Genomic DNA, 26,404 nt, shown 5'->3' on the forward strand with positions numbered 1-26,404 from the left:
ATGAATCGGCCAAGTTCTATGGATCTTTCTCAACCGTCCTCCAACAATCACTTTCATGTGGTTGGCGGTAACGGTTATCCTGTTCAAGTGTCTTATGGAGGCTGGCAGCAGAACACCCAAGTCTCCCAGCTTTCTGCTCCAAGAGGCATGACGTCTGGCAACTGGAGAGGTTCTCAACCATCTGCAAACCCCATGAACAGCGCTGTCCCCGGTACTAAGCACTCGCTTATGAGTTCTCCAACTCATCCCTCTCCTTCCAACAACGAAGGCGGGCCCGTGAGCATCTCTGATTGCCTCAACGGCTATGCGTATTGTGTAAAGCGACCTGACGGGCTGTACACAAGACTGATTCCGGCAGACATGGTTCCAACCCTCATCGAGCTGCCTGCTACCCAGACAAGCGCCCAAGGAATGGTACTGCTTCCGGACTTGCACATGCAGCCACCACAAGGAGTTCCTGGGATGAATCAGCCTGTCACATTTAAGGTACGTGGATTGAATACGCCGCACACAGTAAAACGATGCTGAGTGTATAGGCTCCAACTGGCCCAGCATCTGATATCCTCCAGGTAATCTGCCTCTGGGAGTATTTCGCTACCTCCCTTGTGCTTTTTCTCTTTTCCTGGAGCAAGACTAACGTCATTTTATAGACCAGAATTGATCGTATTGTTGCAACATCACCTACTCAGCAACGCAGAACCAAGATCTATTGTGACAAATGGATCCACGACGGCACCTGCGCCTTTACTCAGCAGGGCTGCAAATACAAACACGAGATGCCTTTCGACAAGGCTACGCAGCAATCTCTGGGCCTGTTTCATGGGTTCCCCAAGTGGTGGCGAGATCACCAGGAAGAGCTTCAGAAGCACCGCAATCGAGACCTGCCTGCCAGTAACAACCAAGCCATCCTTCAGTCTGGGTGGCGAGGTGATGGAAATGAGGATGTCCCTCAGACCGCGACAGTCCTGGCTCCCATTGGCCCGGAGAGAAATCAGAAATCAAGCAAGAAAAATCGCATCTCTCAGACTTGCGAGGGACTGCTTGCTGCTCCGGCACCTGAGAAGCGCTCACTGACAGGGTCAGAGACTGAATGGTTCATGGCTTCGCCAGCAGTCCAGAACTGGAACGGATCTTCGCCTCGCCGCTCTTCGGTCTCAGCTGGCCGTTATATTCGATTGTGATTGTGTGTTGGGCAAACAAGCTACATATACGAGAGCAAAGAAAAAGGAATGCAACGACTAGGCTTTTGACAAGTCTATGTATTAGAAAGACAAGCAATGGGAATGAATCCTCTGTTTTGATGTACCTGCTGGAAAATTTTTGAAGTCCCCAAGGCTGTTCGATCGATGTGTTGTTCAGCAACTTAGATATTACTCTCTTTTCTGTTTGATCATTTCATATTAGATACGAACCCAATCTTTAGTATAATCTTTGAAAGGCGATCTCTGAGACGCTACGTTGAGGCTTGCTTCGTAGATAGCTGAATGATCTGAGTTCTTTTGTCATTAACCAACCATTCTTCTTGAGAAATCACTCCGATGGGGTCACATAGGCTTTAGTGAGCTGGCCATGCGAGTCAGGTCTCAGGCAGGATTTAGGTGAGACATAAGTTAGATTTGTATCTATTGTCCCGCTTATGTCAAAATTGTACCTTGCCACGCTATACTAGTCCTTGTGCGATGTCAGGTCTAGCACAGGAGTTTTGCGCAAGTGGGCTAGAACAGCATGTAGTAGAGAACCAAGCGACTTCTAGACCAAAATCCATTCCTGTAAAAGTTCCGTCAGTTCATTCTTGCCTGGCAAACAAAATTGTGAAGAACAGACTGTAAGGCAAATAAATGAAGCTATCCCCAACCCATCACTTACTAGTCTAGAGTTAACCTTTGGTGGTAGTGGGGCAGTTTCTTATCGAGATCCGCTAAACGATAAGCTCAGTCGGCTAATTCCCGGACCTACAACGTCACCACCCCTCCAATGCGAGAGCTGTGCTCATGAGTGTTGCCTGCCTGTGAGCTTGGAGAGCAACAACAAACTTCATATCATCTGATTCTTCGTCCCCCAATACGAACCGAGGCCTTACAATACAAAGTTCGTCATAACTCTGAGTTTTTGACGAGCATGATAGGGAGATGATCAGTGTAACAGTTTCATCAATTCAAACTCCACACTTCACATAACCAGCCACTACACTGAGAATCAGCCTGAGTATTCAGGGCCCAGCTGATGATGGACACCGTTGCGGCCGTTCTAGCTGCCTTCACGCCAACTCAGGCCGCCGCTCATTCCGTCAAGAAGTATGATGCTGCTATTCGGGATCATGTCGCAGCTTTGACGTCGCTGTTGGCGAACCAACGGGAAGTCATCAGTACCAATGCTAGCCAAATCCTACAAGTAAATCTCACAGTATATTTGTTAATTCTAGCTAACACTCCCAGAACATTGACCCCTCGATCGACTCTATCACATTTCAAGCCATCCTCCTTCTCTCACTACAAACATCGAACCCCACACATGGTAGCGAACGAAGCACACTCTTGGACGAGACCCTCCGATTCCTTCTCAACTTCAACCCTCTCCAGATACGATATGTGGGCTCTGAATTCCGAAAGCTTCTTGAATACGTCGCAGCAGGCACGCTATTTACGGTACGCGCCACCCCTCCATGACATAGCAAGGCGCTAACTTTCCTGCACTTAGACAAGGGTTACTGTAGAGGCTTTGGCTGCTGCTATACTGCGACTCGATCCCACAGGAAGCATGTTCACATCTACCCATCTTACACTGGCCAAGATCGCCTATTCAACATCCTGGATTGAGCCCGCTCTCAAGGTTCTCGATTGCGATCTTACCTTCTACCCTGTTATGGCGGGCCAGAAGGACGCCAAACTCTTATGTGATAGTAGCCTGCATCCCGCTTCCTTCATTTCAGTTGACACAGGTCTGACTGGGGATGTGAAGAGCTCTGCCGTCCTGGAGTATAATCACCTTGCGGCGCAATGCTACATGTCACGACGAAACTGGACCAAAGCCTACCGGGCTCTCGAGCGCGTCATTACACACCCAGCAAAAGACAAAGGCGTCAGTAAGGTCATGGATGAAGCGTACAAGCGATGGTTGCTGGTCGGGCTACTTAAGGATGGGAAAGAGCCTAGTATTCCATCATACACTGCGACGATAGCCAAGAATACCTTCTCCACACTAAGTACGCCATACAAGAGTATTACCACTTGGTTCACAACAACGAATGTAGCGCAGCTCAAGGCAGACATTGAGGCCAACCAACAGGCTTGGGAAGAAGACGGCACCTCATCGTTGATTTCCGAGGTAGTGGCGGCGTACCCAAAGTGGCAAATCATCAACCTTTGCGACATATATGTACGGATGTCCATTTCTCAAGTGCGTCTCTCGACACTCAGTGCCGAGACAGGCGAATTCCTCGCAGACGACGATGCCACCATACGCTTAGTTCAAGATATGATTGATTCCGGTCTGTTAAAAGGCGAGCTACAGCCGGGCAACAATGGCGGTGAACTCTATCTACACTTCCACGACGACAATGAGGCGATGACAGAGGCAAAGTTTGCCCAGCAGATTGCCCAGCGTTACCATAATATTGAAAGTCTTGGAAACCAGTACAAGGCAGCCAACGAACGGTTGGGTAATAGCAAGGAGTACGTGAAACACGCTGTTAGGGAACAGAAGCGGGCAGATAAAGACCCCGCAGATCCTGGAGTGGGCTTCGATTCTCTAATAGAAGATGAGGACCTTATGACAGGCATCACACCAACTGCCTAAGTCGATCGCTCAGAAACAGGCGTGTTCACGCGGCCATACCCATGGTCAGTAGTATGAGCTTATTATTCTGAAACTAGCCATACATAGTTCACTGTCTTATCACTGGACGCGACATATTCATTGATAGTTGGCGACAATGCTGCTCGCAAGGGTTATGGTAGATGAAGGCGCGACGTATTACTTTGTATTCATTAGATAGTCAATCAAATGATGACTGGCCGTGGTTAAACACCAGTTGATGGGGGTTTCCTACCCCCGGATTCCGTCTTCTGCCCCTGATTATCTCTTCCTCCTTTTGTTCGAATTTTCAACTTTGAAGGGCGTGTCTTGAGCTCAATTTCCCATTTGTCACTATTATTCATGCTTCTCTCTCCGTATCCTGGATCCCTTCATTGACCCTTCTTGCACTGGTTCTTACGACGTCTTCAAGTCTTATTCTGTGCGCAGTGCCTCGAGAGAGCTTCTCCGATAGTTGCCTATCGCCTCAGTATCCTCTCTGCGAAAAATACAAGTTTCATCTTACAGTTGTGAGTATCTCTCCAAAAGCAAGTATTCTAAAGTCAATGCTATCGACGCTCCTTTCAAGGATATCGATGAGCTCGAGCTTTGGGCATGTCGTATAGTTCTGTTTAGACTGCGTAAGGCAAGGACACGGCCATCATGACTGAAATATTGGCCAACGGTGTGACAGTCACTGTAGACTTTCTTCTGGTCTTGTGTGAAGCCATTGATGTTTCTTGGATGAGTAAGTGTGCTAGCAGAACGCAAAACAAGTAAAGACCTGTTCTTACAATGGTCGTATCATCATTTCATAATCAGGTGCGGGAAACATGGCCATTCGTTTGTCAACTTTTGTGCTGCAATACAATCATCATGATAACTAGAAGTTGAGCGCCTCGAGCTCAAAGTAGTGTCAACAGTTCTATGAGGCACTCCAACGAGACCAACAAGTAATCTTCACATGATAAAAGGATCAGATGGGTCCAGAAACGATTGTTACAACGCTATATTTCCTCCATAGTATATATTCTATTATTTAAGCCTTAGCGCCGTGGAAGAATGTCATCTGCATGGGAAACAGCCCAACACAGTCATTTTGAATGGCCTGTTCCCTGGCCTCGCTCGCCCGTCTATACCGTGAAATCCTATGTACTATGCATCCCTTGTGCTCAAGTTGACAAACACCTGAACTGAGCACGCTTTAGGCAATTATTCCCTGCTCTGTGTAATGCAATGAGCCAAACAGTCTAAATAGGCGCGAAATCCTGGTTATCGCGCAGGCTTTTGATTTCATTGCCTGGGTCCTAGAACTTCAAAGAGGTCTAGCTTCTGGACCATCTTGGAATTCTGGGCCAAAGGTATTCTTTCCATACCAATTTTTTTCATCAGCAGGGCCTCAAATTTGAAGCTAGATCCGCATAACTTCCTATGACGAATGTGATGATGACCTATGCCCTCTTCGATGACGAAGGCTTGGGTGCGCTGCCCTCATCTCTGGTTGGGGACTCTGTGGCTTATCCCTATTAGGTCTACAACAGCAACTCATGGCAGCATGTAGCAGGAATGCCACATCGGTGAAGATAGCAGCCAGCCACATGAACACAAACATCTTGATGCCAATGTTTGCCTTGATGTTGAGTTGATCCTGCGCCGTGAGTGCGACCTTAGCAGCAACACTTATGACAGTTGCAATGATAGCTGCGAGGGAAATAAGAACCGCTGTGAAGAAAGCAAGAACCGTTATAACCAGACTCCACCAACGGGTGCGAATAACGAGGAGGCTCAGCGGAATAAGGACAAATACATACATATGCCGGCCATGAAACATCCATACATGATTCTAGAGCCTATCTTGAGCAAGTTGAGGACAGTGACGGCCTCAGCAGGGAGTGCAATCCGAGCTCCGGCCAGCAGTTCGCTCACAAGAATCTCGACAGGGTTGAACCAGTACCATTGCTTGGGGTTAGAGCAGTAGGTAACGCCCCTGAGTTGTGTTGTTAGCTATCATATGCTACAGACGATACTTGGAAACATACTCGTCGTTGTACCCTTCGCAAAAGTTCCATAGTCCAACCTGGTAGAAATCATGCAGACCTAAACTCCGAGCAACAGAATTAAGCAGTCTCGAATTATCGACCGAGATCGGTATAACTTGAGAAACATCAAGCTTAAAGAAGTATATGTCGTTTAATGTCGAATTGATATGGGTATTGCCGATTATGACGAGAATCAAGAAGGGTATTGATAGAAAGTATAGCGTGCTAGCAGCAAAGGCCGTGTTTCGCCTATGCACGTTCGCCATGGTGAGGTACCTAGGTAGGTAGGCACTGCGGTATCGGAGTGAGCTATCCAAAGACTCTTTCGTTTGATGGTGATGCCTTCTAATTGCGTGATGTGCTGCAGGATACCAGCGATGAAACAAATAACGAACAGAACAAGAAAGATGAAAGGAAAGGATAATCGCGGAGTGGTGTGCGGTTGAATGTCAACACAGTCCACAAACAGAACATAAGAAACAAATGGGGTTACGAAAGACTTCGTAATCCAGAGAACAAAAGAAAGGTAGCGACAGGATAACGAAGAAGTTGTACGGAGTATGCAGTAGAGAAATGCGTTGCGAAGTGGGCCAGCCAAATGGTCAACGCCAGCTGCAAGGTTCTTGGAGGAGCGAGCAAGGAGCGACAGCTTTCACAGAGACGGTGGAGCAATCGTCATGATGAAGGGAAAATCCCAATTCCAAGGATCTTGCCAGGCGGCATGGATCCATGCAATCCATGATCGAAGAGGCGCCAAAAGGGTCGTGGGCCCTTCCGAAACCTTGACCTAAAAGGGATAGACGGCCTCCATCAGTGGAGAGCTTATGTGCTTTTGGTGAAATGCCCCTGCAACACAGCACCCCTGGGGAGCCTAGGGAGCGACAATGCAGCGGCAAAGGGAAGGCTTATACACACCTACCTGGGGTCCGTGGGTAAGGGGGCACCAGAACCTGGGAAAGCTGAGCGAATAGATCTCTATTTGTCTATTGAAGCTGAATGAAGAGCCTGGACAGCCGCGCGTATTATGATACTTACAGTTGGTGAAAGCCTAAGTATAGTGCATATCAAGTAGCAAGTCAAGCAGAATGGAATCGTTTCGAATAGGCGCCTAAGAAGAAGTTCTTGGATTTACGACTTGCCATGCCACTATCATAGGTTATTGGTGCTTGGCTTTCGCTTTTGTCTTCTGGTATCCAATCCAATCCATTTCTACTCTAGCCCCAAACTACCGAGCCTCAGGTGAAGAAAAGGAAGTGATGTGCCGCGTTACCGGCTGGGTCTTAGCTGCGACCCAATATGATGACGCGTTTCAACACCATCCAGCAAAATTTCGTGAACAGCAAGCGCTGTGGTAACGAGTACGCTCGGATTTTCGGGTATTTAGCACTCTCTTAGCGCTACGGAAACAGTCAGAAACTTTGCATGACTTGTGCGTTTATTTTTGCGGCTCAACATTGGCCAATTGACACTGTCAATTCCTGCCGTTATTACCGCTAAGAGGGTGAGGACTAACTGTTTATTCATAGACACATGTCATTATGTCACAGCGGGTGAGGCCGCATCATCAAATAAAGCACTAACAACCAACCTACTACTGACCTTGGCCAGTTTGTTCGGTATTTTTATTTTTATTTCTGCTCTCTTGCCAAGCCGCGACAAAGCAACTATCATTCAGTCGCTCTCCTTTTTCCTTGGGTCCTTCATTTTCATCGCTTCTCATTCGTAATCTCGTCTAAGATTGGGATAGGTACTCTTGACTAAAAAGCCAAGCAAGGCAGTGCACAAAAGAAGGTTTTCCAACCGCCGCACGTATCACATCCTCCCACTGGTCTCTACAGTGACTTGGTGCTTGAGGTTTCTCTTCCTACAATACGTATCATACCCACCTCCTCTCGCCGATCTGTCGTTGTTCGCAAAAGTGGACTCTCTTGATACTGGTCGGTCTGGTGTTTCTCGAGCAGGGATCAAGGACAGGACTGCGCGAGTCGTCGCAGATCGCACTAGGCTGGATCTTGTTCTACTACCTCATCAAGAGCACAACTCGGTTTTGTTTCTTCTTTTTCTTCGGCCTGCTTTGCCTACAGAAGCTCCCTTGATCTTATACCACCTTAAATCGACGCGGGCCCGGCTGTAATAGGTGGACCTTGAGCTCCAGTTGTAAAGCTTGTTGCGACTAGCGAGCTCCCTCCTATCGCCCTTCCAACTTATCCTGCGCCTTACCAGAGATATTCTCTCCTGTCACAAATTCTTTCAGGATCAGTTTTCCGTCATGAAGCTCTGGGGCTCAGTACTTGCGGCTCTGGCTTTGACTTCCAGTCAAGTAGCAGGTCAGACAGTCGATTTATCAGCGTCTTCAGACCTCACTTTCATTGGAGGTACACGAACACAGAAAATTACACGACAAACCGGTCCTCCCACAGGCGCATATTCTTCCTACGCCTCTAAGATCACACTGCAGGGCTCCAGCGACACCGAATCGGACCAACTCACGAGCACCCTCACAGGCCTTTTCCCCACAGATGTCACAGATAGCACTACCATCACCAGCAACCTGACAGAGACTGGCACAGGAACCGCCACAGCAAATGGTACCTCGACTACCACGACGAAAGCAAAGCCTACAAACACACAGCCCTGTAACAATTATGTCGAGCTTTGCAAGCGCAAGTACGGCAATATCACGATGGTTGGCTGCCACAACTCACCCTTCGTAAGACCGGGTAATTCTGGCTCTAACCAGGAGCTTGAGGTTGAGACACAACTTAATGATGGCATTCGCTTCCTTCAGGCCCAGATCCAGTTCCCTAGCAACTCATCAGTGCCACACTTTTGCCATTCGACCTGTGATCTTCTTGACGCGGGTCCCATCACCGACTGGCTAACCAGAGTACGAAAGTGGGTTGACGACCACCCATACGATGTTGTCACTATTCTTCTTGGAAATGGAAACTACTCTCATCCCGATCTTTACGTACCGTACATCAGAGAGACCGGCATTTTGAAGTATGTCTACCAAGCGCCTTACCTCCCAATGGCCCTTGAAGACTGGCCCACTCTGGAAGATCTCATCATTCGTGGCAAGCGAGTCATCATGTTCATCGACTACGTGTCGGACCAGAAGAAGTATCCCTGGCTTCTCGATGAGTTTACACAGATGTGGGAGACTCCTTTTGATCCCCTGGATCGCGACTTTCCCTGCACTGTCCAGCGACCTCCCGACCTGAGCGAGAAATCAGCGAAGAACCGCCTATACCTCATGAACCACAACCTCAACGCCGAGTTCAACGTTTTTGGTGCCGAAATTCTGGTTCCCGCTGTGGCACTACTCAACGAGACTAATAACGTCACGGGCTATGGCAGCCTGGGTGTTGCGGCCAACAACTGCCGCTCTGACTGGGGCCGGGCTCCCAATATTCTCAACGTGGACTATTACAATTACGGTGGCTTCCCTGGCTCTGTCTTTGAGGTTGCTGCGCAGATGAATAACGTGACATACAACCGTGACAGTTGTTGCGGTACCGCGAGCCTAGCTCCACATACATATCAAGCTGCGTCTATGACAGCTTTGCTGGCTGCATTGATGTCAGCGTACCTCATGTTCTAGATGTGCGCATGGGATATATGACCACATTTATTACTGGTTCTGTTCGCATAGCGATAGAAGCGTATTGATTTTTTGTTTTGCATAGACTGGAGGTTTTGGGATCAAGGACATATAGGCAGGTTCAGTCCTCACCACAAACTTGTAATTGAGGATGGGGCTCTCAGGTGTGAATCAAGTTCTCATTTTCTGAACAGAAATTCTTGTTTTAGATCAAGTTGATTTACCGCGTAGCTCGCCCTGTTAAACTTTGGAAACGGTATACGCCAGCATGAATATCTTCGTCAGCTTAGATCGGCCCTCTCTTTTTTCCAGATACAATTTCCTTGAAGCATAGTCTCATCTTTCAGGGATAAATTATCTGCTCTTCTGGTGAGATGCCGTGTAAATCCGGTGTGGCATTAGGATACTGGGTTCAATTTTACGTTCAAATGTGCTCAAAATGCACATCGACAGGCAGACAATGGGTCTCGCACCGGTGCAGCGTATTGTAATGGGTGCACAAGATCATGCTTGATACTCACATGCGAGTCTGTTCACGGCAAACCTCGCGTGTATATGACAGTGTTTACTTTGTGCGTGTAACTGTTTTGATACCAAACAGAATGAGCATATAGGGTATGTGTGTGCATATACCCAACATAGTGGATATCTTGATTTCCGCGAAACACGTTTTTGGGTTGTCCAGCTAAAAAATAAAAAGAAGAAGAGGAGGAAGAAGAAGAGCACTCGTTGTACAGTTATTAGTTGATAAATCGATGATCCTGAGCGATATGTCAGAACTGCCCCAAAACAAGGAAAGAATGCTGCGGAGTGAAGAGTGTTCTGCTGTTGCTCAGGTTGAGAGTCTTAAAACAAGGTAGAAGAGGTGTCCACGCTAAAGCTCGTTACAGATACCATTGCGCAAAGACTGGCAGTACAGGACCTACATGGAATATGCAATGATTGGTCAGATCTGTTCTATTTATACCATAGCTAGACAAGCGTCGTCGATAAATCAAGGGTCTGCAGACAGCCGCCGACAGCCCACCATTCAAGACAACTGGTCATGCATGCACTTCTTGTGGCTTGCATCGGTCAACTCACTACGAGGGCAGGAGGGGAAGGGACCCAAAAGCCAAGCCTGGCTTGTGCATTAACGAATGCGACAGAGGTAACATGCCGTGAGCAAGACAGGTACCACAACAGCGGGAGAGAGGGAGGATTCACAAAAAGATTCATTGCATAGGGTTGCATTACAGCATCGGCGACAAAGCAACTCAGCTGTGCAATTTCTCCCCGATGCCCTCAGTGCTCAAGAGGGGAGAGAAAGGGCCCCTCTCAGCTTTGCCAAGAAGAACACAGGTATTGTGGAAATCTCCGGTAGCTGATGACAAGGCTGTTTAGCTAGACTCAACCTAGTTGCGCCTCTGAGGCTTGAAGCTGAAGTTGAATGACACCTCGATGTCTTGGATACAGTATCCGTATTTGAGCGAGAAAGTCAGTAAGATTGTTTGGGAGAGCCAAGGGCGGAGGCCGCCCATGGTAAGTATCTATTGGATACATGATTACTGCAGGGGTTTGGATCGAATCGAATCCAAGAGAAAGAGTGCAGCCATGCATCCAAGGTTAGATCGAAGAAAGGAAAAGCCCCTGGGTACGAAGGATTACTTTTGCCTCCAATGGCTCATAAAAGATAGGCACTTCTCAAGCGCTTGAGTGAGGGTCAATAAGCGACTCGAGAAGTAGCACTGCCTAATTATCTCGTTGTGTTACAGCACATGAGACAGAGGTCGAAGAGGGTTATTACGGCACTTGGACAGAATATGAGATCTCGCATGGTTCTTTCGTGGGGGGAAGACCCAGAAAACAGGTCCAGCCCCAGCCTTATAGAGGTTAATGATCCGCCCGATCCCAACCATGCCCCTCAAAGGTTGGACGGGGAAGCCTAAGGCGTCCCTAGCCAGTGCTAGTTTGACCCATCTAAGGTTGGTAGGTAACCATGGATTAGGTACTAATGGAACCTAAGTCAATAGGACGTTCATTACCGTTCATGGCTGAGCGGCTGAAGTTGCTCAGCAAGGGGGAGGCTTGTCCATTCCATATCATATCCTCTCTTCTCATCCCTTCTGCCTTGTGCAGTTCTCGTTTATCTATCTCTCGTTCCCCCTCGATAACCGACAAACTATCAGTGCCTATCGTCAATTCCTTCGTTCTCTAATCAACCGCCCCTCTTTTTGCGCGTCGTGCCCCGCCCACCATACCGCGAGCGATCGATCCATATTCCATACCATAGCGTACTGCTGGAACTGCTATCCCAGGTTTAGAGCCATTGTCTAAAGTCGCAAACAATACCCAATAATGAAAAGAGCTGCGCAATATGGCATACCAAGATGACCGGGCTGAAGAGCCCTTTCAAACTTACCAGCCATATCATCCTACTGGCTCTGTAACCGCATCACAAAGGCCCGCAGCAAGCCAACCACATCTGAGCCATCGCGTCTCTGCCATGACAGTATATTCCGAGGACAATTCGTACCCTCAGCTCCACGGCCGCGAATCTATGGTGTCTCTCGACTCCTATGCAGGAAACTCGAGTCCCCCCCAACAAGAATATGACGGACATTCGTACGTTGCTGGGTCTGGATGGTCCGCATCATTTGGCTACAATGGAGCTGGGGGATCGTATGCGCCTGTGCCTGCAGCTGGGCCTCCTCCTTCAAGGTTTCCATCTAGAGCTAAGCGTGCATACGGCTCATCTCTCGGACGAACCATTCCAGAGGAAAACACTGAAGACGAAGCATACGATCTGTCATTGCTTGGTGGTGCAGCGCCCATGGGCCACTCTGGCCGTTATGATCCCATAAAGGAGGATGAGGATGACGTGTCTCCTGGCTTCGACTTGAGCGCCGCGCTAGGGCCAATGACCTCCCACGATGAGGTTTTCGTGAAGAAGCTTCAGGCGCAAGAGGCTAGCGGGATGTTGACTGGAGGTTTGGGCCAAGGGTTTCATGCGGACGTCAAGATGCGTGATGCCGAACTTCTGTCGTCGACCCCATCTGTTCAGAGGAGTCTGTCGCGGTCCTTTTCGCGCCGTAAGCCGTCTGAGCATCTTGGTCGATTCGAGACGATCCGACAAAGAGGACAGGACGAAGCTAATCGGAAAGGAGAAGTCATTGAGGTGATATTAGAGGAGGGACCAGGCGCCGACCTGAGCAGCATCGAGGGACTCAGCACGGTTGCGTCTAATGATTTCCGCCGATCAACGTTCCCGACTAAGGAGGGCAAGACGGAAATATTCTATCCTCAACCGAATTGGAAACCTCCAACAATGCGATGGCCCTACCTCACATTACTGATTGTAATATCGGTCGGGTTGGCTATTGCGCAGGAGTACCTTTTCCAACGATTTCACGAAAAACCCATAGTGAAATTCCGGTCACCTAAAGATATAGACACATTTGTCTATTTTGCAATCAAATTTTTACCGACAGTAGTTGCGGTTACCTTTGGCGTGTTCTGGCAGTTTACAGACTTCGAAGTCCGCCGCCTGGAGGCTTTCTACCAGCTATCCAGACAGCAGGGTGCTCTGGCTTCCAAGTCAATCAATGCCGACTATGTCACAAGCTACAGCTTCTGGCGACCCTTTCGAGCAATCAAGCTTGGCCACTATGCGGTGGCTTTGTCTTCTTTCGCCTCAACACTTGCCGTTTCCCTCGTACCAACCTGTGCAGCTGCGTCGATCATACTCACACCGAGCCGCAAGGAGCGTATGGAAGAACCCGGTGACATGAAGGAGATCTTTGTGGCCTCGGTCTGGTCGCGACTTTTGACGGTTACTTTGGTGTTGTGTGCAGCCATGGGGTGCGGTTTACTATATGTTTTACAAACTCGACGATCAGGCCTCCTCTCTGATGTCAGAGGCATTGCTGGTCTTGCCAGCATGGCTGTAGTGAGCCATGTCTTGATGGACTTTAAAGATATGGACACAGCCAAGCATAAAGACATTCACCAAAAGTTGAAGCGTCGTCGATACATGCTGAGAAATTCTTCTCTTGCACCTTACGAGGGCACAAGCACAAAGGTGGAAACGGACAGTGAACAGGATGACGGCACCCATCTCTCGGAGCACCCGCATCCCCTGATGCTGCGTCCAATGGGATGTATCCCTTTCATCATTGGCTTGATCCTCTTTGTAGCATTAATCCCAACGTTTCTCTTCACTCCCGCCCAGATCATCACAGACAAGGCTGCCTGGGTCGTCACAGCGTTGGCTGTAATCCTCAAGCTATGCTGGGGCGCGATGGAGACATCCGTTCGTATGATGGAGCCTTACTATATCCTTTCAAAGCGACATGCGCACTCAAAAGTTCTCACCCTTGATTACACCGCACTGCCGTTTGCTTATATGCCGCTGCGAGCGCTCTTGAACGGCCACTTTCTGGTGTTTCTTGTTGGGTTCGGTAGTGTCATGGCTGAATTCCTGACAATCCTTGTAACCAGCCTTGCAACAGTGGATGGGCAAGGCTTTATCACAGGATATGGAATGAACAAAGGGAAGTGGAAGGATGATAAGGAGAACAGTGAATTACTCAACTCTGGACAGGAGACGATACGCTCATTCTATATCACCCTCGGCGCCACATTATTCATATTGATCTACATGTTTGTTGTCTCAAACATGGTGTTCTTCCGCCGACGCCATCCTTTCCTGCCGCGTCAGCCCAATACTATCGCGTCAATTCTGGCTTTTATCCACCAAAGCAAGATGCTGTACAATTTTGTGGGAACCTCGAAGCTAAATAACGCAGAGATGGCGAAGAAGCTTGATGACGGTAGGACGTATGGACTAGGATGGTTTACTGGAAGAGATGGGCAGACACACTGCGGAGTGGACCAGGAGGAACTGACTAGTTCTTACAAACATGGTGTCGACTACACGACGATGAACAATCCATGGAATGCACAGTGGGATGTGCTGTAGAATGCGCAATATATGTTATGATTATGGAGCCAGATCTGTGTATGGCCATAGTTGAACAGGTGTACACAACATTTGGACGGTTCAAGGCTGGATTTTGGCAAATTAGATATTGGGCATTGGCAATGAATTCTATGGTTCCGTTTTATCCATTTCTTCTTTGAGGCCCATGCCGCTGGAGTTTGAGGATCTCTTGAAACAGGGACGTCAAGATAAAGGCACAGCTTTTGTTAGGAATGCGACCAGCGAAACATGTAATGAGACTCGGATGAAGATGAACCGGAATGGTGGACGATTCATATCCTCGCTTAGTGTAATGCTCTTTGGTCTAACACGCGCTGGGCATAAATTTTGAATGGATAGGCGTCGATCATACTTACTATCTTCGTGTCAGAAGGTTTCGAGTTGACGCGTCCATGCTCCATATTAGTAGTTTTTGACACTTATGTTTGAGAAATGTGTCGCCGTCCAGTAACAAGACCTGTGACATTCCCAGTGGATTATGCTGGCCTTTTCACGCGTAATGGATCTCCTTCTCTTTAATCTCAATCTTTCTGCATCCGTACAGCGTTCATTATAGTGGCACATCATCAAATACTATTGGCCCTTTGGAATGCGTACCCCTGAACATCGGGCCTGTGAGTGGTTGGAGATCTGGAATGTGATATATCCAATGGGGAAAGAGAGTAGACGACTCTGGGTTTGATGAGCAGAATTTCCACTGTTAAAATGAAACTGACTACGATGGTGTGGGAACGATGGACGTTGACCATCTTAACCCAATTGTGGTCATTGGCATGGTTGTCGAGTTTGAGATTCATCTGATAATTCTGGTCAGATATTCTCCAACCATAGGGGGCTGACCCAAGCTAGTAGACAGTTGCCAGGAGTGTCGCCCTCCATTTGCGTGGTGTTCCCTTAAGGATCATGGTGCCCGCCAATCTCATATACCAATGAGCTTACTCAATGTGAAGCCTGGACGATTTGCAGGTGACAGAAGAACGCGAGTCTTGGCATCATCATTGAGATTGGTTTCATCGAAGTCTATCGATAACTCAAAAACTGAGCTTGATTTTGACATTTCTTCAGACGAGTTCAGAAGCAGATGGGGATATGACTCTGGTAGGGGCAAAATTTCACTGTCTCAGTACAGATATTGACCCCATTCCCCCAACCGTGCCTAATAGTGAGTGCCTTACATTCATGCAAGATTTTCTCTGCAGTGCAGACAGACGGAGATGCCGAAAGTACTGTTTTCGAGAAAAACATGATCTTAGCCCAAGAACAACCAAGACAGGACGCGACTGCACTTGAGTACACAGCCTCTTCACACATGACTATCACAATTCGCTCGCAATTACTGTCACTGTGCGTGCTTTACTGAAATCGGTGCGGGTTGAAAAGCCTGACACCTGAATTGGCACACCTGAAGGGAACGAAGTTAGGATACATACGCAAGGCTTTGGAGCAAGGGCCACACCCCTTCGGGCATCGGCAAAGTTACAGAGGCTGCCTCCAAGGAGGCCCTGAGGCTGTGCAAGCCTCTGTTAATTAAACCCATCCTGTAACAATGCGAGATAGCTCATGGTTACCGGAGGTGACATCCGTATCATGACAATTTTGCCCTGCTTTATTGTTACAACGTTTATTGTTCGTATTGCTCTGAAGGCATGGGAAATCGCCCAGGTCTTGGCTTTTGACGGCTTTGTTGACAAGCCTGCTAAAGACCAACCACGCGCGACCTCTAGAAGTCGTTGACACAAAGATTAGCTGCACTACTGCATGGCTATGGCACAAAAACCGGAAACGCTGATGTTTTTCAATGCCCAAACCGTGGATCATGCATCGAAAGACCAAGGAACGCCTGCTGACCTTGTTTATCTTATGCAGCGTGATGCCGCCTCTACTATAGCAACTACCCAGCTACCCAGCCCTGCCAGCCTCTTGATTGCCAACATCTATTGATTGCGTTTGTACGGAGTAGTGACGGCGCCATCAAGATCTACGGCAACAATGGGTCGTCACTCACATTTCATTCAATCGACATTTTAGCCAGCCCGAAACATCCGTCCTCGATACGTATAGCATGTCGCTTTATACACGGAGTGAACAGACAAATTGGGACTTCGTCTTCCAGGGGTAAGGCCTTGTTGCTGATGGGGAACAAAGTGCGTACCCACAAAGTATATACTGTTAGAGTCGATACGAGATCGTCACCCCATACCCACGCATGCACCCGTGGTATTGACTTTCACTTGGCCCAGTGCTTGGCCTACATTCCAAGTACCTGCACAGCCTCCAGATTCTTGACCTAGGGGGCATGCGCCTGAGACGTGCTAGCATTGATACACCGCGTGTGATGGTTGAATACGACGCAACGGATGTGAATACGACAAAGCCTATTATTTCTGGCCTTTGGCTTCGCCCTTGCAACGGCTGAGTACTGCCAAACCACTTTCACCATTGCTGCCAGCAAAGTAAAGGAAACCCTCATCAGATGAACTGGTTCTTCAGAGACAAGGCCGTGTCTCTGTCCAAGTCCAAAACGACTCCCCTATCACACATCACACGCAGGACCCAAGACCAAGCTAAACCAAACCTGTCCCTCCAGGCCCCGCTCCACCGCACTCGTGAAGGGCCACCCGCCCCCTGGCCCCCTTCGACTGCACCGCGTACGTACTGGGAACCTATGTACGTATCAATTTACTCGCTGGGTAAAGGTACTTGCCGCTATTACGAGCACCGACCAGGCAAGGTCGTACCTGCTTTCCTGTTGCCGCTGCCATTACAGGTACCCAGGTTCCCGATCCCTCCCTCTCTCCCTTCCACCTCACTCATCCCCTTGGTTGTTGCCGCTGGTCTTCCTTTTCCCTCTCGTCTTCCCCCACACAACAAATCCATTTCATTCATCATCCACGACAACGGGAAAAACCAACCCAAATCGACGACGACGAGACGACCAAACGCTGTCTCTTTCAGCCACGCCTCGTCGCGGAGACGATTTCTCGCCTCGGCCTTTCGCTAATTAACTTTACTTCTTTCTTTATTATCGCCTTACTCCGTTCCTAATTCTACGCCAATTGCCGCGGCCTCACTCTCGCTATTTGTCCACTCAAAGTCAATCTGGAAGAAATCCACGTCTTTGGAAAGCCATAATCCGTCGCCATTGCCGATACTTTGTCGACAACCTCTGCCGTGGGCTTTATTTTGACTCATACTAGTAATCTTGGACTATTGGAAGGATTGGAAGTGCACTGTCAACAACAACCCTGGACTTGTAACGACGACAACCAACTATCGACCGAACGAAACGACTCGATCGACAACGAATCCGATCATCACTGGGATACGTGGTTACGATGTGGTCTTGTATCATGAAACCACTGGCGGTTCTCGCCTCAGTGGCTGCCCTGGCCTCACCCGTCTCTGGAGAGAAGATTCTTTACTCCAACTCGCTCAACAGTTGCCAGAAGGACAATGGTTTCAAGGCTACGCTCTTCAACGTCGCCCTGACACCGAACAACGGCTCCGCCTTTGTTAAGGCTGTGGCAACCTCATCAATCCAGGGCAAGGTTATCTTCGACATTCGACTCTCGGCATACGGCTACCAGTTCCTTCAACAGACCGTAGACCCTTGTACAATCAATCTTGCTGGTCTCTGTCCCATGGTTTCCGGAAAAATTCCATTCAAGTTCAACTTGCCAGTCGGCAAAGAAAATCTCAAACAAGTACCCGGAATCGCCTACAGTGTCCCCGATCTCGACGCTACCGTCCGTGTTTATGTCAACATGTCCAGCACTGGCGAGAGCGTCGCTTGCGTCGAGGCTGATTTTTCCAACGGAAAAACAGTTGATCTCAAAGGTGTCAAGTGGGCTACTGCCATCATTGCTGGCCTCGGTCTGATTTCTTCTGCCGTTGTTTCCGGGGTCGGTCACGCCAACACTGCTGCTCATGTCGCCTCTAACTCGCTTTCCTTGTTTGGCTATTTCCAGGCACAGGCCATTCTTGGTCTCACCAGCGTCGGACTACCCCCAATCGTTTCCTCTTGGACTCAGGATTTCCAGTGGTCAATGGGAATCATCCGCGTTGGCTTCATGCAGGACATTTTTACGTGGTATCAACGAGCAACCGGCGGCACACCCGAGTCTATTCTGTACAATGTTCGTCAAGTGTCGGTTGAGGTTCAGAAGCGAAGTTTGCAGGCTGCTTCTACTAGTATCGATCTTTTCAAGCGTAGTGCCGCCATGATGCCTCGAAGTATCACGGAGCCCATCGGTCATGCTGCTGGGGCACTCGCCAAGCGCGCCAACATCCAAACCGAGGACGGCACTTATATCGTGTACGGTATTCAGCGAGTTGCTTTCAAGTCTAGGATTGAAACCACCAACCTGTTCATGACCGGCCTCACTTTCTTCTGCATCTTCGTGGTTATCACATGTCTGGCTATTGCTGCTTTCAAGGGCGTGTGCGAACTTTGTGTTCGTCAGAAGTGGATGGCCCCAGACAAGTTTCTGGAATTTCGAAACGGTTGGATGACTGTCCTTAAGGGCATTCTCTTCCGTCTGACACTCATTGGCTTCCCGCAGATGGTCATCCTTTGCTTGTGGGAATTCACTCAACAGGATTCGCCCGCTGAGGTCGTTCTCGCTGTCTTCTTCCTCTTGGGAATGACCTTCACACTCGCTTGGGGCGCCAGCAAGGTCATTCGCATCGCTCGCCGTTCTGTTGCCATGCACCGCAACCCAGCCTACATCCTCTTCTCGGATCCCCAGGCCCTCAACAAGTGGGGTTTCCTCTACGTTCAATTCCGAGCTTCTGCTTACTACTTCATTGTTCCCGTCCTTGTCTACACTGTGGTCAAGGCCATGTTTGTTGCATTGGCTCAGAAGAACGATGTAGCACAGGCAGTTGGGTTTATTATCATTGAGGTCGGTTTCTTGATTGCTGCTTCGGTTCTTCGACCCTGGATGGACAAACCCACCAACTCGTTCAACATCGCGATTGCTGCTATCAACTTCATTAACGCCATCTTTCTTCTCATCTTTTCTAATGTGTTTGGGCTGCCTAAGATTGTCGTTGGTGTCGTTGGTGTCGTGTTGTTCGTTTTGAATGCTGCGTTCGCACTTATTCTTCTTCTCATGCTTATCGTTTCAACGGCGTTGGTCTTCTTCCGCAAGAATCCTGATGCACGATACCAGTTCATGGCCGATGATCGTGCCTCGTTCATGAAGTCTCAAACCCAGGTCAATGCCACAACCGAGCTTGATGCTCTTGCCGCTACTGCCCGAGGTGACAAGGCTGGTTATAGCAACAAGCACCTCGATCTCGATGAGGAGGACTCGGTGTCGTCGGAGAGTTTGAGAAGGCGGGCGGAGATGAACAACCAGTCTCAAACATCATTTCAACGGGGCGATGTTCCTCCCCGGTCTCCTGTGAACCCCGCCATGCCCCTTTTCCCTGCGGACGGACAGCGACCGGCAAGCCCTTTCCGCAATGCGTCACCAAACCCATACCAACAGTCGACATCCAATCTCTCTCAACAACGGTCGGCAGGTGACAGTAGCCCAGGCGGTTACAGGTCACAGAACAATGCGAGGTAAGCTTTCACGATTGACGAGTAGAGTGATGCACATGCTGACCCCTCTTTAGCCCTTGGCAGCGTGGTGCTGGATACGAGCACTAGTCGATGTAATCGAGGATCTATCCATTTATCTCATGACAAGCTTACACCCGAGGCCTATATCATCAGCGAAGGCTTCGGATTTGATGACTTTGTGTCAAAAGCGAGCCGGCCCAATAGCCTTAGCACATCGAATTTTCTGCTATGGATGATGAGAGTTAGCTCCCGACTTGAGCCATTAATCGATATTGACCACGCCAAGACCGTGTTTTCTTTTTCCTTGTTTGTTTCGTCCTACTCAAATTTCTTTTTGGATGGTTTGTCGAAAGCATGACGATGGCGTCTGCGTTGAGACCTGGCGTTGGCGATTATCGAAACCCTAGTGCTCTTACGAGTATTTGCTTTGTATATATAAACAGTATCGGGAAGGGATGAGGAATGCACTTTTTCACTGGATTGGGATGGCTCAGGCACCAGTTCACGTTCGATATCCGAGGTAGTACGCCACAGCTTAGAAGCTGTGGCAGTGGGGAGCCTGACTTCCCATTACTCATACCCAAAACAAAAAACAAAAATTTCAATAACCAGATTGTTGTCCAGGGGAAACATAGTAGCCTCTAATGGCCCATTAAGTCAGCTTGAGGTTCAAGTGCAAATACAATCCATGAAAAGTGCGTTACTTTATTTATCTATTGAAAAAGGCCTTCCTAGTGGCTGGAACTTCCGTGGCTGGCTTGGAAGTAATTATCCATGGGGACTGTCTGTATCCAATGTATCTAAGCTCAGTGCTCAGTATGGACGATGCAAAACCAGCCATCATAGGGATTGAAAGCCTTAAATACTCATCCACACTTCCATGAAACACCTCGGACGTTGAAGAGGGAAACACCAAATACCCAGCCTCCCCAACCATCCGTACAAATACAGTGATTATTTCATATCTGAGCGGAACAGCAAGGCTTTGCGTTTAAACGAGAGGCTTTAAGATATAGTGAGGAAGAGGCAGAACAAGACTACTCTAAGTCCTGTGGTATGACTATTGGTACATGACGAATGGTATATAAGGTAAGCAAGCAAACAAGCGAGGCAAAAAAGATCAAATTCAAAGAAATGGAATTTTGTGAGACCATGAATGTCTCTGGACTAGTAGGCGTTGAAAGCCACAAGACTTGTTGACAGGAATTGCCAAAGGGATGACCAAGGTAGATAGATACCTAGATATAGTTGATTGACTGATGAGACTGAGTGAGAATCTCTCGTGTTCGATTCAAGTCAGACAAAAAGAAGTGCGCAAAGGCTTGAGATAAAGTTAAGAGGGTAGAAAAAAGAGAGATAGAAGATTATTGAGAAACACCGTCGTTGAGAGTTATGATAATGAAAAGGTCAGTGCCTGTCGCAGTTGGCGATAGATGTCGTTTGTTGTCGTGATAAATGTTTGTTAGCCTCGTGGAGGTAAAGCTCCAGGTCCCTCCATACTACCCCCTTTCCATGTTCACTTTCAACGCCCACCCTTCCTTTAGCTCCGATGCAAATTGGGATTGTCTCACCGCCAACACCAACACCTGCCACTTGATTCCTTAGTCCTCCCATGCCATTTCATATTCTTCCCCTCACCTCTTCTTTCAACTCTGCATCATCAGATGTTTATTGATAGCATAAAATGCGAGGTCGCATTTGAGAAACGCTGCGGCAAGTCCCGACAGCCACATACGTGGCCTCATGCAGGAACCAGGAACCAAAATTCAATAGCCCCGATTTGGATTGCATTTGAGGGGTTAAAATGCAAAGCCTTGTTCCATCAGCTTGTCGACATCGCCACCTGCTGCTTGCACCGCTTTCATGGCCGCCTCACTTAATCGTCGCCTCCGTTCCATCGCCTCACGCTCTCTTCGCGCTTTGGTCTTAGAACTGCCGCTCGGCGCGACACCTGTCATTAGGAGACCGCCGTCGCTGGGAGTAAAATTGACGAACCCGATCTCGCTGCCACCTCCACTGCTGCCGCTTGCATCTCGGGACCGTCGTTGCTTGCGCATTGCCGTGGGAGTCCCCGGTACTATACCTCGACCTGAGGCGCTGCGAGCTGATGCGACGGACCCATTCGAGCTATGGCGCGAGTGTGCTGTGGCGGGCGTGGGTGGAATGGACGGCTGGCGTGTCTTACGGATTGGAGAGCAAGACAAGTGTCGTGCTCCAGAAGACGGGGCTCGTGGCGGACGATGGCGTTCTGATGTTGGAGGGATAGGCGGTGGAGGGAGGTAGGTCTGGGTGTTTAACGAAAGGTCGTGACTAGGAGCCGAGGCGTTTCGCGGTTGTGGCATATGGATCATGAGGCCAGCCGAATTGGGATCGTGGATCTGGTACTCGTACGGCAACTCCGCATGCTGGGCATGCATGGCAAGGTTGAGGCTGGCGTTTTTCTGCTGTTGCGGATCGGCTACAGCATACTCGCCATTCTGGTTTAAAAGATTTAGATCCCACCACCCGCTTTGATGAGGATTTTGAGCCATGTACTCTTGCCCGGGCCATGTCTCAGGTGCAGCGCCCACAACAGTAACAGGTTGCTGGTGTGGGTTAGGATGAACATGGGCCTGTGGATGAGGATGAGGATGAGGATGAGGATGAGGATGAGGATGAGGATGGGGATGGGGATGGGGATGTGGATGGGGATGCTGATGTGGATGAGGGTGTGAGTGCGGGTGTTGCTGGTGCTGCCAAGCTGACTGAGGAACCTGTCCTGCCATGTCGGGATGATAAAGGCCAGGTTCAGTCTTGACTCCTGGGGATTCTGCTGGTGTGTGGATTCCGTTGGCGCTGAAAAAGCGGAGAGAGTTGTTTGGAGGCGGCTGAGGAATTTCACTAAAGGGATCGTCACAAAGCCCATGAACAAAGTTGGTGCTATCCGGCCTGCATGTCGGCGATGGGGGGAATGCGTCATTACCGTTGCTATATTCGTGATGCTGCAGTCGCAAGGCCCGGGGAGGATTGTCCATGGTAGGAGAGCCTGGGCGGTCTATGGCAACGAGCTTCTTCGGTTTGCGAAGTTTACTGGCTTTACGAATCGTGGATGAGAGTGCCTCGACGAATTTGTTGGGTTTCCTGGCCATTGTGTTGGGTGGGGTTGGCGATGATGGTTGTGAAATAGGCACCCGCTTTCCAGGTGAAGAGTGTAGTGAAATGCCATCAACTCGGGGCAGTTCTGGGTCCGACATGGAAACTCGAGGTACCAGGGGAGGCTTTTCGTCCGTCAGTCCAACAGCACTCGCAAGTGCGAGGCTTCGAGGATCGACCTCATGCGATGCACTTGCGACAGCGGATGAGGCTGGCTGAGAGGGGATTGTCGCGTCGACCTGGGAACTGCAGGAGAAGAAATCGAACTCATCTTCAGTTGTTGAAACGCCTGATGAGGCAGATGCAGTGGACTCGGCGGGATGGTCGAGGATAAGTCCATTGGCTAGGGCCGGCATTGATGGGTTGTGACCGTGTGGATCGGCCATAGAAGATGGGATTTCGCCATCAAAGTTGAGAAACTGACCGAAGAAGTCGTTTGATCCATCGTTGGGTCCATTGTCGATATCCTGCCAGTAGAAGCCTGGGTCGCGGTCGACAGCTTCAACCCGATAGGGCAAGGTCCAAGAGGCCATTGGGATACTAGACTGTTGTTCTGCAATAGTAGTTGAAGCTGATGGGCGAGGATGCAATGGAGGCGTGGTCAGCCAAGCGAGTCACCTAGGGCTGGCTGAGAGAGTTACGGAAGACGACGAAGATGTCGAAGTGGAAGTGAAGATTGATGGCATGAATGAGGTGAGAGCCAAAAGAATGGCAACGGAGGGAATGAAAAGAAGGAGCCAGACCCGGAGCCTGAGGAGTCTTTGAGCGATAGTGAGAAGAGAGGCGAGAGGTCTGGGCCAGTCAGAGGCAGCAAAACAAAGTTCAAGACGAGCAACAAGGGACTCGGCCGGTAAGCGAACGAGGCCTGGCAAGGCGTGGAGATGGCCGAAGTCAAGTCAATGGAGCAACGGACAAGCTAGCAACGGGTACCAGAGAAACGGGCAAGACACAGGGACAAAATCAAGGTTGGTCTGCGCTGAGAATAGTAGCAAGATATTGATGAACAGGATCAGAATCAGGGTCATGAGAGTAAGAAAGAGAGGACTACGAATTCACTCTGGCGCAGCAACGAGACCGTTGGGTCGGGTTGCTACTTGGATGAGGGCGATTTGAGTGCGACAGTGGGAGGAATGCACGGGGCTATGAGGGAGCATTCCATTGAGAAAGATTCTCGTGTCATTGACAGATGATTGACCCCCCTTTGTCTGTTCCAAATGGGAATTTAAAGAGGACGATCTCTTCCGTGTTGCAAATGTTAATTAATCGAACGAGTGATATGTTTGTTTATATAATTGAAATCAATTTTGAGGAAACCAATTACGTTCGCCATGGGTCGATGATTGAGCGTGAGTGAAGAGTCATGACTGATACGGCTCTCCTGAGACGGCAAGTGGTGATGCTCTGGACGCCCGAAGCCACCCAAGACTAAGTGGTAGAGGCGCTGGGATGGGCTAAAGTAGAGTTTACGGGTGTACCTACGTTAGCCTAGCATTAGTATTAGTATTTATGGGCGGGAAGGGCGAAGGCGAGGGGCGAGAGGGGAGACGAGAGAAGAGAGGAGAGGAGAGCGTTGATGGGAAGAGAGCGTGCGAAAGTTTGAGTTGGGCCGGTTAATCATGAGCGGAGCGTTGCTTTCAACTGGATACAGGTATAGAAGTGTAGAGTTTAAGAGCTCGTTCGAATCGATCAAAAGATTGACGGTATGACGTCCAGCGACGATCTCCCCACGAGAGCATCGCATCACATTACGTCCTCTTGCAGCACATAGCATCATCTATCTTGGTTTTAGTTTCTGATATTGATTCTCGTTCAGACTAACAAAGCCCCTGGCTGCTTTCTGGTGCCCCTGGTCCTGGCCCTGATCCTGGCTTCGTGCACTTACCTTGCAGCCCGGGCAAAATAAATTGGTTGCATTGCATAGTTGCATCTGACATGACATCCAATACAGGGGGGTTGATCAGATCTGACAGGCTCTAGGCCCCCTAGGCCCGTCTTCCCTCCACTATGATTGTCATTCAGTGCCCCCCCTCCGATCGATCATCGCCCTCACCCGACACATTCAATTAAAACAAATACATCTTCATCATGGATCTTTCTTCCGTGAATGTCTCATGTCTCATGTCAAGAATGCTCCTTCAGCCTGTCTGAGCTCGTCGCCTCATCAACGCCCCAGTCCTCATGACTCTCAATAGTAAACAAATGAATTTTCTGCTTCGTCTGAAGCCTCTTAGATTACGGACACGCTGTACCTGGATGAAATGGTTCCCTCCCCCGTTTACCCGCGTCATTGGCGAGCACAGACCGATGAAACTCTTTCCAGAGGCTTGCGCTGATCTGGCGCGCGGCTGTTGACGGCACCGATGAATCGATTCATATGCGACAGTCGCTCATACGATAGGCAGAGATCCCTCACTGTGATGCGTGGGAAATGAAGACGCCTTTGCCGACTGCCACGCTAGACATTGCTTACGTGTCTTGACGATTTGTCAGTGGACGACGCTCATGGGCTTGCGGGGCCGGCATCATAGTTGCCAGCCCAGTTGGTGATGGCTTCACCAGCCGTGCTCGATAGAGTTTACAAGTCGTCCGATTGAAGTCTGGCCCACAATTCACTTGTCCTTCTTGCCATTCTCCCATTCTTCGTGGGTTCAGAGCTTCACACAAAAAGTAACGCCCTGCCAGACACTTTGTCCAGTGTGAATTATACACGGTTTATTTGATTTCTTTCGTGGTATCCCACGGGGTACAGTTTCGTCTGTTCCTCAAGACCAGACGCCGTGTGGTGCTCTACTAACGTACAACAGTGCTAAATATCGATATCGCCTTTGTCCATCGTACAATACTATGCAACAGTCTTGTCTTGCTTCCCTGCCCATGACCTTTGACCCTTTTGGTCATGAGCTCCCCAGATAATAATGCGCCCCATGCTGGTCCTGTCTTCCAAGCATATAAAACCTGAACGCCTCTTCACTACATGGCCCATGAAAGAACAAAATATCCCCAGTCGTGATACCATAACTCCAGGCTGTGATCCTAAAAACAAAACAAAAAAAAAGTCCCAAGCTGTCTGACCTCAAAACTAATGCAACGCCTTTGCCCAGTCATCTATGGCCTTGTTTCAGAAGGCAGATGCTTCGCTCTTGTAAATGCTCCACCCGTATAACTCCGTGATGCGTGAGTCAGTCGTCCTTGAAAGACTACTCTGTAACATGAAGCCTGCGCCTACCATGTATGCCGTTAAAAAAAAAGTAATGTTGAAAAAGCACCGCAGAAATTTGGGCCCT

The 26,404-nt window shown here is 49.1% G+C and overlaps 7 protein-coding genes; 5 read left to right on the forward strand and 2 right to left on the reverse strand.

Annotated features, from left to right (window-relative positions):
• On the forward strand, window positions 1–1,181 carry FFUJ_07279 (uncharacterized protein; the record flags this gene model as incomplete). XM_023577513.1 has 3 exons in its annotated part: window positions 1–486; window positions 537–569; window positions 651–1,181. The coding sequence occupies 3 exons, from the start codon at window positions 1–3 to the stop codon at window positions 1,179–1,181; spliced, it is 1,050 nt and encodes a 349-aa protein (XP_023430572.1).
• Window positions 1,182–2,226: 1,045 nt separating this feature from the next.
• FFUJ_07280 (related to COP9 signalosome complex subunit 3) lies at window positions 2,227–3,795 on the forward strand (the record flags this gene model as incomplete). XM_023577514.1 has 3 exons in its annotated part: window positions 2,227–2,391; window positions 2,436–2,645; window positions 2,698–3,795. 3 exons carry the CDS (start codon window positions 2,227–2,229, stop codon window positions 3,793–3,795), a joined length of 1,473 nt encoding a protein of 490 aa, XP_023430573.1.
• A 1,426-nt stretch (window positions 3,796–5,221) lies between these two features.
• Window positions 5,222–6,097, reverse strand: FFUJ_07281 (uncharacterized protein; the record flags this gene model as incomplete). XM_023577515.1 has 3 exons in its annotated part: window positions 5,222–5,576; window positions 5,630–5,779; window positions 5,832–6,097. The coding sequence occupies 3 exons, from the start codon at window positions 6,095–6,097 to the stop codon at window positions 5,222–5,224; spliced, it is 771 nt and encodes a 256-aa protein (XP_023430574.1).
• A 2,003-nt stretch (window positions 6,098–8,100) lies between these two features.
• Window positions 8,101–9,435, forward strand: FFUJ_07282 (related to BSC1 Transcript encoded by this ORF shows a high level of stop codon bypass; the record flags this gene model as incomplete). The annotated part of the gene is made up of 1 exon (XM_023577516.1): window positions 8,101–9,435. One exon carries the CDS (start codon window positions 8,101–8,103, stop codon window positions 9,433–9,435), a length of 1,335 nt encoding a protein of 444 aa, XP_023430575.1.
• Window positions 9,436–11,791: 2,356 nt separating this feature from the next.
• Window positions 11,792–14,395, forward strand: FFUJ_07283 (uncharacterized protein; the record flags this gene model as incomplete). Its single annotated transcript, XM_023577518.1, has 1 exon — window positions 11,792–14,395. One exon carries the CDS (start codon window positions 11,792–11,794, stop codon window positions 14,393–14,395), a length of 2,604 nt encoding a protein of 867 aa, XP_023430576.1.
• A 3,371-nt stretch (window positions 14,396–17,766) lies between these two features.
• FFUJ_07284 (uncharacterized protein) lies at window positions 17,767–20,075 on the forward strand (the record flags this gene model as incomplete). XM_023577519.1 has 2 exons in its annotated part: window positions 17,767–19,988; window positions 20,042–20,075. The coding sequence occupies 2 exons, from the start codon at window positions 17,767–17,769 to the stop codon at window positions 20,073–20,075; spliced, it is 2,256 nt and encodes a 751-aa protein (XP_023430577.1).
• Window positions 20,076–21,787: 1,712 nt separating this feature from the next.
• On the reverse strand, window positions 21,788–23,653 carry FFUJ_07285 (related to regulatory protein wetA; the record flags this gene model as incomplete). The annotated part of the gene is made up of 1 exon (XM_023577520.1): window positions 21,788–23,653. One exon carries the CDS (start codon window positions 23,651–23,653, stop codon window positions 21,788–21,790), a length of 1,866 nt encoding a protein of 621 aa, XP_023430578.1.
• Window positions 23,654–26,404: the final 2,751 nt, after the last annotated feature.

Source organism: Fusarium fujikuroi, chromosome FFUJ_chr05 (assembly GCF_900079805.1).
Source record: "Fusarium fujikuroi IMI 58289 draft genome, chromosome FFUJ_chr05".
In the NCBI taxonomy this organism is placed as follows: Eukaryota; Fungi; Ascomycota; class Sordariomycetes; order Hypocreales; family Nectriaceae; genus Fusarium; species Fusarium fujikuroi.